At 40.8% G+C, this 20,299-nt stretch overlaps 1 protein-coding gene across 2 annotated transcripts; it reads left to right on the plus strand.

The window, feature by feature from the left end:
• The first annotated feature begins 12,894 nt into the window (after window positions 1-12,894).
• coq7 (coenzyme Q7 homolog, ubiquinone (yeast)) lies at window positions 12,895-15,760 on the plus strand. Of its 2 annotated transcripts, none has more exons than XM_056410182.1 (6): window positions 12,895-13,082; window positions 13,606-13,784; window positions 14,146-14,260; window positions 15,024-15,163; window positions 15,325-15,393; window positions 15,597-15,760. In XM_056410182.1, exons 1-6 carry the CDS (start codon window positions 13,013-13,015, stop codon window positions 15,672-15,674), a joined length of 651 nt encoding a protein of 216 aa, XP_056266157.1. In that variant the 5' UTR covers window positions 12,895-13,012; the 3' UTR covers window positions 15,675-15,760. The 2 variants fall into 2 exon arrangements, with proteins under 2 accessions (XP_056266157.1, XP_056266158.1); XM_056410183.1 differs by lacking the exon at window positions 12,895-13,082 and adding an exon at window positions 13,107-13,288.
• Window positions 15,761-20,299: the final 4,539 nt, after the last annotated feature.

Here is a 20,299-nt window from a genome sequence, read left to right on the forward strand (position 1 = left end):
TCAAAACCAGCAACACTCAGACAAACATCACGATTTAAAACATTCACTGTACTCAAAATCCAGGATATTAGCATGTGTGTAAACCCCTTTGCAAGTGGACACTAGCACTAACATTTAAAATTATGCATAAATCACAACATTTAGTTTTTCAGGCCAGACATTGAATGGAGAAAGCGTCACAAGCACTTCCAAGTATTGCAAAAATAGAATTGCTGATATGGTAAGAAATTGTAATGTATCCGTTAATAAGTCATCGTTTTAGTCTGAAACTTGCACTGTCAGTGGAAAATGCTAAATTTAATCACGCAGCCTGGTCACAAAGTGCCATATTTGTTACCAATTTTCCATTTAAAGGAACAAAAGGTGGATTATTGGTGCTTTTTTGTTTAATTTGTGCATGTGCATGTGTGCAGGTCTGAAATACTGACATACAGGAACTCAAAGGGATGTTGTTGCATTAGTAAATAAAATAAAAACACACAATAAAATCCATCCTACACATGTTCATACACGGTTTAGGAGAGGAAAAATAACATGTGTGTGTCCTCAAAGCTCTTTGTAGTCTGCTGAATGGCGTGATGATGGCCACGCTGGTCAAGACACGGTGGGAAATTTCAGCACAACAGCTGCATAGGGAAAGTATGACGGCGTCTCCACTGGAACTAATACACCGCCGCCATCGGTAATACCATCATCACCGCAGAGAAGAAACATGGAAACATGGAAAGTTCGGCACAGAGAGGCGGACCACCACCGGGTCCTCCTGTGTCTCGCCACGTGCAAATAGGAGATTATTATTCTTTAAAAAATAAATAATAAATGAGTCATCGCTTTCTGTTTCACCTCCAGGCTGGATGGAGAATGTTTTTTTCTACCCAGCGTTCGAGCTCCTGGTGCTAAATGAAGTTGTGTAACACGACACATGTCGATTAAAGTTGGATTTAAATGTTTTGTTTTGCGCTACATTAGGACAGGAAACTGTAAACTATAAAATGTGGTTAAAAAAAATCTCGATTCTAAATAAATATTTGTGTGTGTTGGGTGTGTTTGGTTACGAGGTGTGGTCGGACGGGTCAGAAGATTCAGGACGACCTCTCGCTCTCCCCGACGTTTACCCCGCCGGCTTCAACGATAACTAATGGAAGGTTGAGAGAACACAAATTAGTCTGAGAGAGCTTCATGTCGCCGTCAGACAGACGTAAACAAAACAAAAAAGATATCTGTGGGCCAACCTGACTGTTGTGTTATGTCTCCGTCCCACAGCATGAGTGGAGAGTTGCTACCACCGAGAAATGGTCCGACACACCTCAGGCAGTGTACCAAGACCAGTGGGGTGGGCGGTGTGTGTGTGTGTGTGTGTGTGTGTGTGTGACTATACCACAGGCTGCAGTGTTTACAGTGCACCTCTTTGACCCAAATAACAGAGAGAGAAAGAGACATAGCATGTCCTCCCGTTCTGTTTTAACTCACACAAGTTACACGCTTGACTCTCTCGTGTTTTTCGAATCAACAAGTAGACAGATGACAACATCTGGTGCTCGGCCGCAGGAACGGCTCTCTCTCCCCGCTTGTTAGAAAATGTGCATATTAAATATTCAATGTTTTTTTTCCTTCTCCTGTTTGGAGGTGAGATAGTTGAATCCCCTCCAGCCCCCTCTGCGTGCACCCAAAATAAACCCCTCTGCCGCGTCGGGAGCCAATAAGACTCCTCGGCTGATTGGTCCCAGACTGCAGCTTGAGGTCGAGGGTGTTGCAACGCGAGGAGAATAAGTGGCACACAAACAACACGAGTGCAGAGAGAAGAGCGAGCGCTGTGCACGACCGGCCCGAAAAGGCCGGTTAACACACGTAAACATACACACAGCCGGCTTGCAGATATGACCAAAATGAGCTCCGGGGCCAGCCGATGGCCAGACAGCAGACTGTTTACACCGGCGGGGGGGGGGAGGGGGGGAAGAAAGAGAGAGAGAGAGAGAGAGAGAGCATGGAGCTCGATGGGAGGCTGGCACTGGAGCAGGGCCACTTGTGGTCATGGCGTGTAGCAGTTGTAATGTAGAGCTGGCAGGCGGTGGATGCAGAAGGTGGCTGCGGGGGCGGCAGGGCCCCGGCCAACTGGTGGTACGGCGGTGGTTAACCAGTCTAGGTCACCTACACTTCCTCTGGCCTCTCGCTCCGTCTAGCCAAAATAATTGTGTCATTTTGGCCGTCTTATGTCCGAGCGAGGTGGAGACGGATTTAGCAACGGCGAAGCGAAAGGGAGGGGCCTAAAAACAGGTTAAAGAAACAAGGGGACAACATATCTGCTGTTTTAACTTAAGTATAAATAAGCAGTTTTAGATGAGTGGCACCGCTTCGATGCAGCCTGTACATTCAGATGTGTCAATCAAAACTTTTACTCACGGTGCCATCTTCATGTGTCCTGCTTTGCTCTTGAGACAGACGTTGGTCTGAGCACGGATGCTTGAGATGACGAGTTACAGTCAGTGTGTGTGTGTGTGTGTGTGTGTGTGTGGCCCGTCTCACACGCCTCTGTGAGTGACACAAGCATTCCAGTATTTATCACCTTGCTGCCTTCGCACCTGCCGAGGAGTCATTCATAAGAAGTCCGATTGATACTTTTATTTCAGACTCGAGGTCCAGATAGTACAACACATTTGAAATAGAATAAAATACATTAAAAAATCACAAGTAGAAAAACATAGAACTACGAATGCTTTATAAATAGACAGCTGTACCAATGTCTCCACAGCTGGGACTGGTAGCACGTAGAACTAAACTTTATGTTTGATAAAACCATTATGATTTAATTTTCAGAGTCATCAACCCAGCCGATACATTTATACATATAATTTCTCAATTTACTTACATACTGTTTAAGAAAATTGGTTCACACACAATCTCAATAACGTTTTTGTAAAATACACATTGTCATGATCCGGAGTTTTTGTGTCTTGTTTTGTGTCTTATTTTGAAGTCCTTGTCTCTCGTGTCATCTGTTTCCCTGCACTTCCTGTCCCTCTGATCGTCTGCCCTGGTCCTGATTGTTTCCACCTGTGTGATTGCTATCCTCGCCCTCATTGTGTCCACCTGTGTCTCGTTACCCAGTGTCCAATCACCTGCACCTTCCCTGTGTATTTAAACCCCATTTGTCTCATTTCCCAGTGTGGCTTCGTTCTGTCGGAGAGATTTGACCCAAAAGTTTGTAAAGAAGAGTCGATCCTTTACAGAAAACAGGTCAAGGTCAAGGTCAAGGTCAAACACAAACTAAAAAGTACGAACAATATTTAAATACACAGGGAAGGTGCAGGTGATTGGACACTGGGGAACGAGACACAGGTGTACACAATGAAGGCGGGGCGAGCAATCACACAGGAGGAAACAATCAGGAACAGGGCAGACCATCACAGGGACAGGAAGTGCAGGGAAACAGATGACATGAGAGACGGGGACTTCAAAATAAGACACAAAACAAGACACAGAAACTCCGGATCGTGACACTTATTTTGCTTTCTTTAGATTATGATGAGAACATTGCATATCCTATACATCCAGCAGCTGGTTATCTTGGAATGAAATATGGAACAAGACGATCTCTACGCCTCTAAAGCTGTATGATGGCACATCTTAAAGGAGGCATATTAAGCCAAAGTAAAGACAACGAGTGAATTCACGAACTGAGGCACAGACGAGTGTGTCAGAGCGGAAAAATATTTGAACTTTTCGTGAAAAATGATGAATCCGCTTCATTAATGGTCGCAAGGCGAGAGGAAAATGATGATGTTCCCTTCCGGATGGAGCTTTTCTAGCTATAGCCGTCTCCAGTCTTTAAGCTGAGCTAACAGGCTGCCGTCTGTCACTGAGTGTTTACCGGATTGATGGGTCTTATTCTTCTCATCTAAACCTCTGGAAAATAACCATGTTTCCCAAAATGTTGAAACTCTTGCTTTAAAGCCACACGAAGGAGCAGGATTGGTTTATGGCCCACTCAGACCAACAATGTAAATAAACTCGTCAGTGTGAGTTATTTTGTTGTTTTTTGCTTTTTGTTGTGCTTGTATATAAGATGACTGGGGAAAAAAAAGGTGACTGAAAAGAAGAGGAAATGCAAAGAAACAGTGAATGTTTACCAAAAATAATTTGCTTTCCACTTCCTCTGGAGTTTAAATCGCAGTTTCCTAAACTGGCAGGCATGTTTTGTAATGCATGGTCTATTTAGAAGCATCACAATGTGTCATGTGCGCCTCGAAATGTCTAAACAAACACATCTATTCATTCTTACCCAGCAAACACAGTGGTTGGAAGAGTGGGTTGGTTTTGCTTACGGAGGCTACAAAAGGTCACGATGATGACGATGATGATGATGATGATGATGATGATGATGATGAAAGACTGAAAGTTTATCTTTTAATGTCCAAACTTAATTTCACTTTTTTTTGTAATGTCTCTTATAGTAAATAAAATGACAATAAGCTAAACAAATTAATCAGCTGAAGCAGCCAAAAAACTATGACGTCATATTAGCATTTTTATTTGTGTGATGACTTATCATCAACTGAGGTCGGCTGCCAGGATTTCAGTGATGGACCAGCTCCCCAAATAATGCCAACATATGTATATGACACATCTCACATTAATATATTCACAGTACAGGAATAGAACACTTTTTATTCTACGCCACAAAGTAACTTTAAAAAAAAATGATATGATTGAAAAAATGTAATCTCATATCAAAATTTAACATCATTTGGGGAGGGGGGAGACTTAATTTCACTTTTTATGTCCGTTTAATGTCTCTTCTAGTTACAAATAAATAAATAAAATGACAATAAACTAAAAGAAATTATCAGCTGGAGCGCCCCAAAAACTATGAAGTGATATTAGCTTTTTTTATTTCTCTGTGTGACGACTAATCATCACATGAGGTCGGCTGCCAGGGTTTCAATGATAGACCTTTGCATTGATTGTTTCTGTGACACGTTTATTTTATCTTATTTCCATGAATCATGTTAAGTTGTAAGATACCTGAAATATCTGCCTACAGTATTCCTGAATTTGAAATATTTTATCTATTGAAGCTGCAGATTTATCTGACACCCTTGTTGGTTTATTAATGTAACTTTCATAGAAATCATTAAAAAAACGTATTGGAGAGTGCTTTTCACTTTTAACAAGGCGTCATTATTATCTCCATCTACAGCCTCACTCTGTGCTGTATTTGCATCACTTGCCAAAGTTGCCACATATTCCCTTTCCAAGGTTAAAAAAATATACTTTTAAATGTACATACTTTGCATTAATTGTTTCTGTGACGTGTCTATTTTGTCTTATTTCCATGAATCATGTTAATGCCTATAGCATTCCTAAATTTGACATACTCTAAATTGAATTTGACATATTTTATCTATTGAAGCTGCAGATTTATCTATCACACTTATTGGTTTATTAATGTAACTTTCATAGAAATCATTAAAAAAACGTATTGGAGAGTGATTTTCACTTTTAACAAGGTGTCATATCCCTCAATCTACAGCCTCACTTCATGTTAATGCCTACAGTATTCCTGAATTTGACATACTCTAAATTGAATTTGTCAATATGATTTACAATTAAAATTGCAGATTTATCTGACACACTTGTCATGTTCATATAAATCATTAAAACAAACTGGTTGGAGAGTGCTTTTCACTTTTAACGAGGTGTCATTACCTCCATCGACAGCCTCACTCTGTCCTGCGTAGCATCTCCGGACCCTCAGTTTAAACAGACGGGCCCTCGGAGTAAACACTGCCCCAATTACTTTAACAATGCTTAATATGATATTGTGGCTTCTCTCTAAACTCAAAGCAGACCTAATATAGCAGCAGACTGGAAGTCCACGGGACGTTCTCTGGTCACAAGTTGCCCAATAACCCGGGTGACTGGCTCCCCACTTAATGGAGCCCGGAACTCGACTCCCACTCACTCCTGGCCCCGTGTGACGTATGGAGGCAGCGTCACAGTGTCACCGCACTGAGGCGGTTAGACGGCAGATCAACAAAAACAAACAACTCCTCGTTGTTTTCCCTGGTGGGCCGATCTAAAAATATCACAGAGAAAAACTTGAGGGGGAGGCCTGGATTTTGCGGCGGTGACGTTTATTAGGGAATCATCCACTCCCTGCGCACTTTAAAAAACGTTGTCTTTTTTTTTTCAGGGTGTGATGAGTACAATGTGGTAGAATCCTGTCCAGCATACTTCTCTGCACTGCTGTTGTTATAATATCATTATGTCTCTGTTTCTGACTAATTTAGAAATCAGCCACAGCTTTATTTCTGGTCTGGTTCTCTTCTTGGTTTATGTCTTTTGGATTGCACAATAACAGCAAAAAAGAAAGTTAACGTGTGTTCGCTATAGTCGCCGACCCTGCAGGCCAAAAATATGAAATATAAGAATTGTTTTCATAATCTGGCCTGAACTCTAAAATACTGGAAAAATGAGAACCATACCCTCTCGTAAATCCTCTATCTGCCCACATGACGCACCCCAAATGTAACGCGTGTCACTTAACTTCCATTTGTTCAGTGTGCACTCATCCACTGGCAACCCGCAGTTTGTACCCTGTAAATCAAAGGGTACAAACGAGACTTCCGGAAAACCGTTTAGGACAACAGAGGCCAAAGTAAAGGGAGCCACATCCTGTGGCAAACGGGAAAAGCTGGTTAAATGACATGTTTGCGTACATGAAAGGCCGCTCGCACCCTTTAAACGGATTGTTTCCTTCGACGTATCTGCCTCTGTGTTCAACACGAGTGTAAATGTGAAAACGTTGCGGTACCTCGATCCGATTATAAAACGATAAACATGCGAGTCAAAAAGAAACTCTGTTAACATATGGATGGAGATTTACAATGTGGAGAAGACTCATTTAAAAGAAGAAGTAAGATGGAGGCGTCTGTCAACTACAAACTGGAACAGTTTTTGACATATTGGGAGAAATGGGTTACATACATAACAACTCATAGAGCTCATTTTATTTTTATGAATTAATGAATCTACAATAGAGAATGTACATTAGAGAAAAGATCAATCCTGAGTTACACGTTGTTTTCTTCTTGTTTTTTGTGTCATTCTGTTTCTCTTTTGTTGTTTATCCTGTGTTTTATACATATCTTGCTATAAATATGTATTGTAGGTGGCAGCGGGGGGTGTTTATGCATGGCTGCAGAGTGGGTGGAGGTTGGGGTGATTCAGGGAACTGTGTCTAATTGGCCTCAGCTGATGGCTGATTGGTAATCAGCCATCAGCTGCGGCCAATCTGTGTGTGTGCATCTGTCTTCAAATGATATTACCAAATATCCTTCTTCGTATGCCTATCCTTCGGTGCGTGGGGTAGAAAGCTACTGGTGACAGTCACGATGTATAACTCAAATGAGCATCATCTAAAAATCCTTCTTTCAATTAATAAAAGAAAAGAAACATTATTTCTCCTCAGGTGGGAGAACAGCTTCTTTTGATAAAACTAGCTGATATGTCTGAGCTTGCCGTTGAGGTATCTCTAATTTCTGTTGACGAGGCTGCACTTTGGACTCATTTTCCAAAGTTTGTTTCCTTGTTTGTCTCAAGTGGCCATGAATGTGTTTTTTCCCTCTATTGGCTTCCTATCTGAACTTCATCTTCATTCATAAAATCTATATGATGGGGACCGCCAAAACGTGCACATAGTTTTCAATCCCCCCCACGACGAGGAACACATTTTAACATTATCTCTCGATAGAACTAAAAGAAAAAAATAGAAGTAAAAGGAATAGTGCTAGACAGACGAGGGCTATTTAACTTGTACCAGACAAAGCTAAATACACTCCTCGCTGTCCATGAAAACAGGCGGTTTAGAGTGTGATTTAACTAGGTCTGTACAAGATAGATTTTAAAGTGTAAACAATTCAATAACGGGGGAAAAATCACTTTCTTCTGGTTTTAATCTCGTACAGCCGTCTATAAAAAGGGTTAGGTGTTGTTTTCTTTTTTTGGAGACTTTGTGAATTTAAATCAGATTTATTTCACTATTTTACGAGACATGTTGCCCAGAGGGATACCACCAAACCATAAAAAGGGTTGGCTTTTTTAAACAATGTTGCATAACTTTAATTTCTTTTCTTTTTTGCATCCATTTGGGTTGACTAACTGTTGTTTTCATTCAGTTAAAGAATTTATATTGTCGAGGGGCAGCTTTCGCCAGTATTTGTGGGTATCAACAAACGCTCCTCCAAGTTCATAAATAAAAGTGACTTTTATTTTAATAACTGTGGTTGTGACAGTATACAGGCCATTTATTATTTTAGGGCACTTTCGTGTTGCTGATCTTGCACTTTGACCTCCCAAATGAAAAAAAACAAAAGTGATTACACAAGGAAATATAATAAAGAGGACGAGGAGATCTTGCAGGATATCGGAATCAGAAATTCTGAAATACAAAGAAGGTAAAAATCAGACGCAAAGGTTCGCCGAGCTTTTAGTCACAGATTAAAATGTACGTGGTTTTGGTGAATTAGAGCTTTTTCCTTCGACGTGACAGAGAATATATTTGTTCCAGGATAGACGCCAACTCCTGACCGTGTCCCTGAATGAACGTAGGAGGATATGGAATATTTATGTTAAGCGTTTAACTGTATTCACGGCCGGCTCGCGCCATAATTGAGCAGATCCTTGGGGTTATTTTTGAAGGGATATCTTTTTATTTTTGCTTGTAATAGGAGATGCAAAAAAAAAATAGTGTGACCATGAGGGTGTGGAGATTGGAAGAAAGAAGTGTTTACCAGAAAGGGAAGGTTTCAGGTTGCATCATGAGAAATGGATTGACCCACACCTAGGGACTAAGATTGAAAAATACAAAGTAAGAAGAGCTTAAATATCAAACACACACACACACACTAGACTAAGGCTAAGCTCAGTTTTGAACCAAAATTATTATTTTCGTACATTTTATTCAAAGAGTGGGACGTCAAGAGCAGCACAGACACTGACGCATGTCAAATTTGTGTAAATAACACATTTGACATACATGCCACACACACACACACACACACACAACATAGAGCATCCAAAGACTCATGAAGGCTAAGCTCATAAAGCTTTGAACCAAAATTATTCTTTTCTTACATTTTATTCATAGAGTGGAACGTCAAGAGCAGCACACTTGCCACACACACACACACACACACACACACACACACACACACACACACACACACACACACACACACACACACACACACACACACACGCTGTAGACGTCCCCCCACCTTGCAGTCGGGGACCAAACCGGGACAAGACCTACCATGTGTCTCCTCAGTGAGAGCAGACTGTGTTGACTCACTGCAGTCTCAGCCTGCGTCCCACCACAGCTATGCCCCAGTCTGACCAGAGCCTCGGAGCAAGGGTGTGCGGCCTCGCACACACACTTTTTTTTATGGCTGCATGCAAACATTACACAAACACAGTTTAGACACACATACATGCAGGTATATAGACACATGTCTCACTCTGTCTCCAGCTCTACAGTAAGACTTATTCGCTTTCTCTTGGTCTTTCTGGTCCTTCAATAGCGTTACCGATGATTTCATATCCGTGATACAGTCTTCTGAGTGGTGAGTGTTCAACTCTTTGTTGGTGGACATTACACCTGTCACACAAAGGGTCAGTTTACCCTCCGCAAAATCCTCTGACCGTGTGAGCCAGACACGCTCCAGTCAGACATCAAGCCCCAGTGTAAGACTGGAAGGCTCAGTAGACCTGATGTCACAGTGAATCAAGACGTGTTCAGTTCAGGTATTCATCCTCACACCTCACACCCATGTCTGGATTCACCTGTTACAGGGCCGCAAAACCAAAAATAAGCTTTTTGTTGTTGTTGTTGTTGCACCCCCCCCCCCCCCCCCTTTGTGCACTGTGTACTTTGCCACTAATTACAGTGCACACGGCAGACTATAAATGGGCCGCTTCATTATGAGCCAGAGAAATGCAGAAAACAACCACTGCACTCCTGTTCTGGATTTAATACGACCGGGAACCAGGTCTTTTCTAAATTTGGGATCATTTGATTTATCACAATTGTATCTAGAAATGTGCACAAAATACACTACCGTTCAAAAGTTTGGGGTCATCCAGACAATTTTGTGTCTTCCATGAAAACTCACTTTTATTTATCAAATGAATTGAACATTTCATAGAACATATAGTCAAGACATTGACAAGGTTAGAAATAATGATTCATATTTGAAGTATTAATTTTGTTCTTCAAACTTCAAGCTCAAAGGAAGGCCGGTTATATAGCTTATATCACCAGCATAACTGTTTTCAGCTGTGCTAACATAATTGCACAAGGGTTTTCTAATCAGATATTAGTCTTCTAAGGCGATTAGCAAACACAAAGTACCATTAGAACACTGGAGTGATAGTTGATGGAAATGGGCCTCTATACACCTATGGAGATATTTCATTAGAAACCAGACGTTTCCACCTAGAATAGTCATTTACCACATTAACAACGTATAGTGTGTATTTTTGATTAATGTTATCTTCATTGAAAAAACAGTGCTTTTCTTTGAAAAATAAAGACATTTCTAAGTGACCCCAAACTTTTGAATGGTAGTGTAAATGTAAACAAATAATGAAGGGCTGAAAGGGTGGAAAGGTATAGGAGGCTGATAAAAGACACATTAAAGCAGCTTTAATCAATAGAGCCGATAACAATGTGATAACAATGTGAACGGGGTTGCTATAGGGATGAACATACAACCTGTAGTCACCGAAATCTGTCCGCGACTTTACTCTTTTTGGTTTACCCTCACTGCTCTTTACTGTTGCCTTCAGGCGCAGCAGGAAAAAAGAGTCTTAACCCTCCTGTTACCTTTCGGGTCAATTTGACCCCATTCAATGTTTAACGTCGGTGTTCTTTGGGGTCAATTTGACCCCAGGCTGTTTTTCACTGTGTCAAACATATAAGAAATATCAACTTTTTAATATATTTAAAGGGCTATTTAGGTAGTCAACAAACAAACATAAAGTACCTCACACTTAAACTTGGGAAACAATATTAATTCTAATAATTTTCTGGAGGTTTTAATTGCTGGGGTCAAATTGACCCCGAGGGTAAAATATGTTAGTAAATGTGAAGGTAACATGAGGGTTAAAACACACGTTGTACCTGCTTCGACGGATACCCGGGGCTTTGGAGACCTGTTGTTAATCCAGCCCGACTCAAATCTGTGACCTGCACACACACACACACACACACACACACACACACACACACACACACACACACACACACACACACACTCAGACAGAGAGGACAACAGCAACCCATGTGTACCGATGTGCAGCCCCACATGCGTAGCCACATGCAGTCAGACAGCCAGATAGGGAAACACTTAACCAGGGTCTCACCACAAACACACACACACACACAGACCAAACCGACACACATACACCCCGACAGTCACTGTCCGGGCCTTGTTTACTCATGACCGTCACAGCTCCCGCAACACTCAACCCCATCATTCCAGATTCCACAAGTCCCCCAGCACCATTTTATGAGCTTTTCTAAAAATACTTTTTAAACAAGAGCCACATATGCATTTCTAGATAATGCTGACTAATATATACATATAAAAAAAATTGTGACAGATAATATGGAGGCTCAGAGCAATTAAACCATTTGGATTAGGTGGAATCTAATTGTTTGGGGGGCCACACTGCAGTGAAATGATAGACTAGACTTCACAGAACAAAAAGATGCACTTGTGATTTGTTTGACATAGAAAAGCGAGAGAACGTGTCTGGCCAGGGGGGTAATTTTCTGTATTTACTTTATTATTTTAAATGCCTGGTTTCCTCCTACTAAGCAAAGTGATGTTGGCCAGGTGAACTTTGTGAACTCTAACTTGCGTGCTGAGTGTGGATGTGCATAGCAGTGTGATGGATGCTGATCCTGTGACCCTGCACAGCAACATGAAGAAGAGCTGGATGAATATACAGTAGATCTCACTGTGCCACACTTGTTTTTAATCATCTCATGTTCATTTCATACAGCTTACATATATAAATAATCATAAATTACAAAGCATATTGACCAACTATCACAAAATATAAGACAGACACAAAAAAAACATACAAGAAAACAACACAGACATAAATCATCAACGTCCATATTGAACCTGGTATAACAATTAAATATGAATGAATATTGTACACTTTGATCCCAAAGTTACAAACCCTCACTGTGCTCATCTTATTCATGCAGTCCGTAAGAAAAGAAAACATTAAGAATGATGTCAACTACAACAATAAACAATTCTTAATGGTCATTTATACCTATTTCACTTCTCTATGTCACTTTTAAAATGTATCTTAGCAAGTTATTGACCTATTTTTCTTTAACCTTTCATCCTTAAGTTAAGTGTAGTTCTTGCACCCATACAACTGCATGGACCGTCGAGCACATATTAAAATCAAGATGAACATTAAAGAAAGCTGACGCCATCTAGCGGCAGAACCTGGATCTGCACCTGGATGACGAGCCTAGAGCGAAACTCATTGATGTACAGCTGTAAGTGTAAACCCTCCAATCGTATAGAAACAATGGGATGTATTTTTCTTCTTTTTTTAACATACAAACACCAAATAATCTATAAAGACAGTCACATATAAATTCACTCTCAAACAGAACTGAGACTGGTGTTTATTTTTATTTTTTAAATACACACAATGCCACATAATAACTTTTTGATATCTCCTGTAAGACGTGCCATGAGTTGTTTCCAGTGTTCCTTAATACTAAGTAGCTTATTATTAGGTCAAATAAAGTGTGCTCGGGTCAGCGAGGGCGGCGTTCTGCGCGTCGCTGAGCGCCTACGTCATAGACCTGCGCCACCGCCACCTTCTGACAGTTTTTCACTGACAGTTTGCGCACAGTTTCTCGTCCGGTTTTTCTTCGATAAGACGGGCAGCTGAACCGCAAAGCGAGTTGTGCGCCATGCAGAGAGCCGCGTTCACCGCGCTGCGCGACGGGTCGCGTGGGATTCGCCGGTGTTTAAAATGCAGAGGTGAGCGGTGACGTCAGCGGCGACGGCGAAGAGCTAGCTACAGAGCTACAAAAACAATGCTAACGTGGTCGGGATGTAACTTGCATGCAGCTGCGACGTCAGCGTTGTTTTACATTTTTATAATGAAATATTAATAAATATAAAGTTAGGGGTCTACCAGCAGCGTCACTGGGCACACGTGTTAGCTAACGTCAAGTCATTTGAAAGTGAGATATTGTTTGTTTATTGTCATCATTTCTTTAGCACAGAAAAACAGAAAATGCCTGTATATTAAATTTATATCAATAAGACTACTATTACTGAGGAGACTTGTTTTTAAGCATCTAGCTAAACGCTAAACTTATAACATAACACTTTTGTTTTTCTCACTAAGGTCAAATCAATCGACTGAAAATGTTCGTTAATGTGTAACACACGTTTAAAGAAGAGAAACATGCATCCTCGTGGCTTCAATGTTGTCACGTGTTTGTTAATTAATGTGTAGTAATCCCTGCCTGTATATATATATATATTCATATAATAGTGCCCCTGCAGCTGAGCGCACGCGCTTACGGTATAGTCCCGACCCCGCGCGACAGTGAGGAGAAGGACATGTTGGACCGGATGCTGCGCGTGGACCACGCCGGGGAATTCGGGGCCAATCGCATCTACGCGGGCCAGATGGCAGTGTTGGGTCGATCCAGTATTGGACCCCTGATCCAGGTGCGCGCGCAGTGCCACACACACACACACGTGACTTTTACTTGTTGACTTGATCTGTAAAACGCTTCATTGGCCTACAACTTGCACCAGTTGATAGCGATGGCTTAAATTAAAATGTCTAAATGTTAAAAAAGTTTTCAATATGCAGAAGTCATGGAAGAAACTCGCATAAAAAAAGGTTTTTAATTCATTAATAATTATATTTTCACTTACAATCTTGCTGTGACTAAAAAGTGTCATTAAAAAGATAATTTTTTTTGCTGTATTGTGATCCACATAGAAGAAAACAAATATGTGTGCAACCAGCAGTGCCTCTGCATACTTTTTAATACTCCTGTGTTCACGTTTGTTTTTCTTTTAGGAAATGTGGGATCAAGAAAAGAAACACTTAGCGAAATTCGATGAGATTCTGGCGGAGAACAGAGTTCGTCCCACAGCGCTGTTACCCATCTGGAATATTGCTGGATTTCTTTTAGGTTGGTACCAGCCATACGCATACTGCAGATTTTTAAAATAACGTTATGAGAGACTTTTATTTTGAAGGACAAACTCATGCAAAGAAAAAAACGATTTTGACACAGTACCCGATTGAAAGTGCTTATAAAGTAGCTTGTTTTATATCATGCTTCATTTAATGTGTATAAAGTTAGCGTAGTGGCCATTTGTCCAATAAACCAAATAAAACTAAATCAAATTGCCGCTGACGCACCGTGAGTTTTCGGAGTTGACACAGCCAAAAGAAAGTAATCCTATTTCCGTATTCCATTATTCTTATTATTTATTTACAAAACAAACTAAATGTTGACACTGCCTCTCATGAGCTGGCAAAAAAAAAACATCTGTCACCCCAGTGCATGCTGGTCCTGAAGCTACCCCACACCTACGTATAACCACAGGAGCCCAGTGTTACCCTATCAAACAACAATGACAATGAATTAAACTAAACTAAAAATATCATGAGAAAAAAACTCTTCTAACATATCAAAATATAACCAAAATAAGCAATGATTAATCAATATTACTTTACAATAAAACTAAATACAAATGTCAATATATATAGTTGGAGTTCTATCTGGTGTTGTCTTGATGGTGCATTCATCCACCTGCATATTATTACTGGATGTAAACAAATGATTAAGGTCACAGGTTGTTTTCACTACTTTTTAGCCAATACGTAGTCAGTTGCTGCTTTATTAAATCTTAAATGTGTATTTATTTTCTTTTTAAAATCTACTCCAGGTGCGTCCAGCGCACTGCTGGGGAAAGAGGGCGCTATGGCCTGCACGGTGGCGGTGGAGGAGAGCATCGCCGAGCACTACAACAGCCAGATAAGAGCTCTGATGGCGAAGGACCCCGACAGATACACACAACTCTTACAAGTGAGTCGGCCACCGTTTCCTCCGTAACCCTGGAGACTTTGCATTTGTCGTGATACATAAATCATGTGAAGGAATGTTGAAAAAAAAGAGGCCTCCTCAAAAGAGTAATATACTCTTCCTGTTTGTAGCCTAATTAATGTTATTGTGTTGCATTTTAATAGGTTATAAAGGAATTCAGAGATGAAGAGATGGAGCATCATGATACAGGATTGGCGCATGATGCTGAATCAGTAAGTATAATATATAATATACTCTTTCACTGCATTACCTCTCACAAAAACTTGATGAGAAGATGCCCTTTTGTAATCAAAGTACACTACAAAACATAAATATCAGTAGTCGTTAAACAGTATTGAGCTGTCTTTGCAGTGTTTAATTAATGTCATTTAAAGTGACACAATCTAAGCATGTTCTATTTGTTTTTTTCTCTTAGGTTCCCGGATACTGGCTCCTAAAAAACGCGATACAGCTCGGCTGCAAAGCTGCAATATGTATTTCTCAGCGTGTTTAGCATTTATATTTCAAATGATTGAAAAGTGGCTCCACTGTGTGTTTTGATATGTTGACTTGGTTTGTATAAAGTTATTTGAATTTGAATCCTGCTTCATTGTAAATTAAACGCACCGTCATGCTATTTAAAGTATTGTACACAAACATGCATAGTTCATTCATGAAGCAGCATTGTACTGCTCTGTAGTGTATAATATTACACAGAATCATTGTTCCTGGGTTAACACTCCTCGTGTACGTCCCCCCCCTCCTTACTTTGACCGATCTGTTTAAACCGCTCTTACATTAACACAAAACGCATTAATCATCAACACATTTTTTTAAACTGTAAACAATGTCTTAGAATATAATATGTTTTACATGAATAACTGCTGTTCATATACAAAGAATAGATATGGGAAGGGAATCGCTAAATTCGGTTCAGGGCCTCTGACAGAAAATTGCCGACTCAGAGTAAAATGAAAGCAAGGCACAAATAAAGGTTTATTTAGTGTACGTGCGAGAAAAGCTGCAAATAAATATCTCTTTCTCTCTTCTATAAAGATATGTAAACATGCTGCCTTTCAGACATGTTTCTGCTCACCGGGCAGTTGCATGTAGGCAGCAGTACTATTCATTTATATTTATTTTGTATAGCCCAAAAGGGCTTTACAATCTGTACGCATACGACATCCTCTGACCTTTGACCTCACGTCAAAGAAACCTTTGGATCCCTCCACCTCACGAAACAAGCACACTTTTTTATTCCTTTTTTTGTTACTTTTATCAACTAAATATACAATGAATACTTGTAGACGTATTACAGACCATACTAGACATTTAGTTAATTACTTTTTGTTTTGCTTTACTCGTCATGCTATGCCATTACTTTTGTTTCTATACTTTCTACACCAGTGATTCTCAAATGGGGGTATGTGAGATTTGTAAACAAGATATAAAATAAGAAATCATTACAAAATATTTAGTGCAAGGTTATAAACTAAATTTGTTGATATTCTATGTGAAATCAGACACTTGATAGCACAGCGCTGTGTGTTACATCCTTTTTTCAACCAAAAATGCTTTTTCGCTGTTTATGGGGTACACACACACACACACACACACACACACTAACAAGAGGCCTAGATGGGAGGATAGAGTGAAGGTACACAGGACATCGAATGTCCACATGTATTAGTCCAGTGGAAACAGTATTTAAGAGAAAAATAATAGTAAAAATAAATAATAGAACTATATATAAAATAAAAATTATTAAAACATATACAATTTAAAATATTTAAAAAATAAAAGGAATAGTAAAAATATTAATAGTAAAAAATTTTTTTTTGTAGAAATAGAACAAATTGTAAAATAAAAGTAGTTAGAAAAAAATATTTTTTTAAAGTCAATCTCTGAAAAAGTTTTGAGAACCACTGGGATAGATCATCTGAGCCCTTTGGATATGCACCAAATGTATTCACAATCTATCCAGAAGTTGTTGAAATAGTTTGCTAAAAAATCAAAACCTGCTGGTGGCTATTTGAGGAGTAGTCAGTGGATATTTAAAATCAGGATTCAACAGTTGTTGAGATATTTCACTCTGGACCAAAGTGGTGCCCTGATCCCTAAAGCCCAAAATAGTTCTTTATTCACTCTTTAAAAAGTTTGACTTTAAGATTGAGATGAAGATTTCATAAAGAACCTGAGGACATTGTAATAGTTTGAAGGAAAGTCTGTCAGATGACTGAGAAAGAGTTGGTATTAAGTTTAGTATGCGTGTACACATAGTACCTTATCAACGATATGAGTGTATTCAGTGGATAAACTCCATCTTTACAAATAAACAAATACAATGATTTATATAAAAAGTATCCCTCCTCCTCTTCCAGTCCATCGATTGGACGAGACCTCGTTCTGTTGTTCCTGATCACTTTCTCCATGGTAGGTGTTGGTCAACCCAACCCCCATCCACATTCATGAGCCTCAGGCCTAAGTGCGTCCTCTCATCGGCTCCATTCTCCAGGCTGTGTCCTTGCTTAACCTATTTGGTGGGGGCTTTGGTGGGGGAAAGGGATTGAAGAGGCTTGTCCAGGAGCCCCTCATCTATTAGAATCAGAATCAGAATCAGAATCAGAAACAGTTTTATTGCCAGGAATGTTTACACAAACGAGGAATTTTTTTTGGCGGAAGGTGCAACATTTGGACATGACAAACAAACAACAATCAACACGACAGAAAGACAACAAATAATGTGACAGTGTTTGGGTGTGTGCTTCAAGTGGTGTGTTTTAGTTAAAAGTGTATGTTACGCGTGGCGTGTGTTTAAGTTAAAGTGCATGTAAATAAGGTGGCATGTGTGTGGAGGAGGCCTCAAGTTAAAGTGCATGTTAAAGTGACGTGTGTGGAGGAGGCCTCCAGGAGGGAAGAAGAAGGAGGAGGGAGGAGGAGTAGGAGGAAGAAGGAGGAGGAGGAAGAGGAAGGAGCGGGAAGAAGGAGGAGAGAGGAAGGTGGAAGAAGAGGTGGTAGTCCTGGGGGTGACAGTCAGTCAGTTCCGGGGTCCATTGATGAGCCCGACTGCCGACGGAAAAACTTTGGTGTGGCGGGTGGTCTTTGTCATGATGGACGCAGCCTCCTCCCGAGGAGGGACTCGAACAGGAGTGTCCAGGGTGGGAGGGTCAGCGACAATCTTTCTTGCCCGACTCAGTGGCCTGCAAGTGAACAGGTCCTGGAGGGATGGCAGATTGCAGCCGATAACCCTCTCGGCCGAGCGGATGATGCTCTGCAGCCTGCGCTTGTCTTTGGCTGTGGCTGCAGGGTGCCAGACGGTGATGGAGGAGCAGATGATGGACTCAACGATGGCCGTGTAGAATTGTACCATCATTCTCCCTGGCAGGTTGAATTTCCTCAGCTGCCTCAGGAAGAACATCCTCTGCTGGGCCTTCTTGGTGATGGAGCCGAGTTCAGCTCCCACTTGAGGTCCTGGGAGATGATGGAGCCCAGGAAGCGGTAGGACTCCACAGCGTCGACGGGGGAGTCACACAGGATGAGAGGGCGGGTGGGGCTGCATTCCTCCTGAAATCCACAACCATCTCCACTGTCTTCAGAGCGTTGAGCTCCAGGTTGTTCTGGCTGCACCAGGTCACCAGGTGGTCAGTCTCCCACCTGTAGGCGGTCTCGTCCCCACCAGAGATGAGCCCAATGAGGGTGGTGTCATCCGCGAACTTTAGGAGCTTGACGGACTGGTGACTGGAGGTGCAGCTGTTGGTGTACAGGGAGAACAGCAGAGGGGAAAGAACACAGCCTTGGGGGGAACCGGTGCTGGTGGTCCGGGAGCCTGAGACGTGTTTCCCCAGCCTCACGTGCTGCTTCCTGTCGGTCAGGAAGTCTGTGATCCACCTGCAGGTGGAGTCGGGCACGTGCAGCTGGGAGAGCTTGTCCTGCAGCAGGGACGGTTCAATTGAAAACCTCGTACTATACAATATATGTGAACACAGATGGGTGATAAATTAAAGAAAGATTATAGCATAATGTGTCAAGCGGTTGATTAACCAGGTCTAAGCTTCTGGATATCTGGAGGAATATTATTATTCCCTTATTTGGTGTTTTGATGACAGAAGAGAACCTCTAGTTTCCAGAGGTGTCAAGTTATCAATGGAGGTCATATCTTTTACAAAATAAAATGAAACAAATAAATATATATATATATATAAAGAAATAAAATGCTAATTTCTATTTATTTTCTAAAAATAATAAATCATGCACCAGAAACTTGACAGGAGTAAACATTTTAAATGCAGCAACAAATTAGGCAAAAATAGAGATGCACGAATGGCTCGATACCATTTTTATTTTATTTAAATAATAACAATTCAGTAAATGTGTATCTATGTATTTATTACATGTTGTTTTGGAAAATTTAGGAAAGCAATGTTTACGTCCAGGCTGATGTTGCCTGACACATAAAAGAATGACTTTTCCACACAGCTTATTAATCAAACTCTGCTATCGGATCGAACGTTTAAGCCAAAGAAAGACGAGTTCAAGCCTCTCGGTTGTGAGAATATGTTCTCTAACTGAATATCATCAACGTTGGTCAGAACACACACTTTGAAGAAGTCCATGGGCCTCAGGAAATTGGGATTGCCAATTTTTTCCATCATTTTCTGCCAATTCTAAATAATCATTATCCTAACTGATATATTCAGGTATTTCCTTTATTTCATCACCTGGCTCTGCATGAAGGTCTCTGTTAAAAGTGTTTCACCGAGAGGAGCCGAGGTCCACAGACTCCGATCTATTCAGCCCGGCTTCAGGTGAGAGGAGTTCATTTAGCTGAGGTCGGCGTTTACACATCAGACCTGACCTCTTAATGTGCCTATTTCCCCCATTTCTAAATGATAGGTTCTTCTTTACTACCTATCAGCACAAGTATAAGCTGAAGTTAAACACCAATACAGATGATGGTGGACATTATATACTGATTGTTGAGGGCAGCCTGTTATCGGTAAAATACCTGAAACCTAAAAATAATGTGTATTGTAGGTCAAGTTAAGTGATCATCGGCTTCTCTTCTTAGCTTTAATGCCCACCATGAAATGATCATCGAAAGCTGTTTAAGTGGCCGCCTCAGGGTATAGTCATCCACAT

Source organism: Pseudoliparis swirei, chromosome 24 (genome assembly GCF_029220125.1).
Source record: "Pseudoliparis swirei isolate HS2019 ecotype Mariana Trench chromosome 24, NWPU_hadal_v1, whole genome shotgun sequence".
Taxonomy (NCBI): Eukaryota; Metazoa; Chordata; class Actinopteri; order Perciformes; family Liparidae; genus Pseudoliparis; species Pseudoliparis swirei.

Coding starts and splice junctions, on each gene's coding strand:
- coq7 (XM_056410182.1), top strand. CDS start 13,013: ATGCAGAGAGCCGCGTTCACCGCGCTGCGCGACGGGTCGCGTGGGATT. Junction 13,083..13,605: donor CCGGTGTTTAAAATGCAGAG/GTGAGCGGTGAC, acceptor TTCATATAATAG/TGCCCCTGCAGCTGAGCGCA. Junction 15,394..15,596: donor TGGCGCATGATGCTGAATCA/GTAAGTATAATA, acceptor TTTTTCTCTTAG/GTTCCCGGATACTGGCTCCT.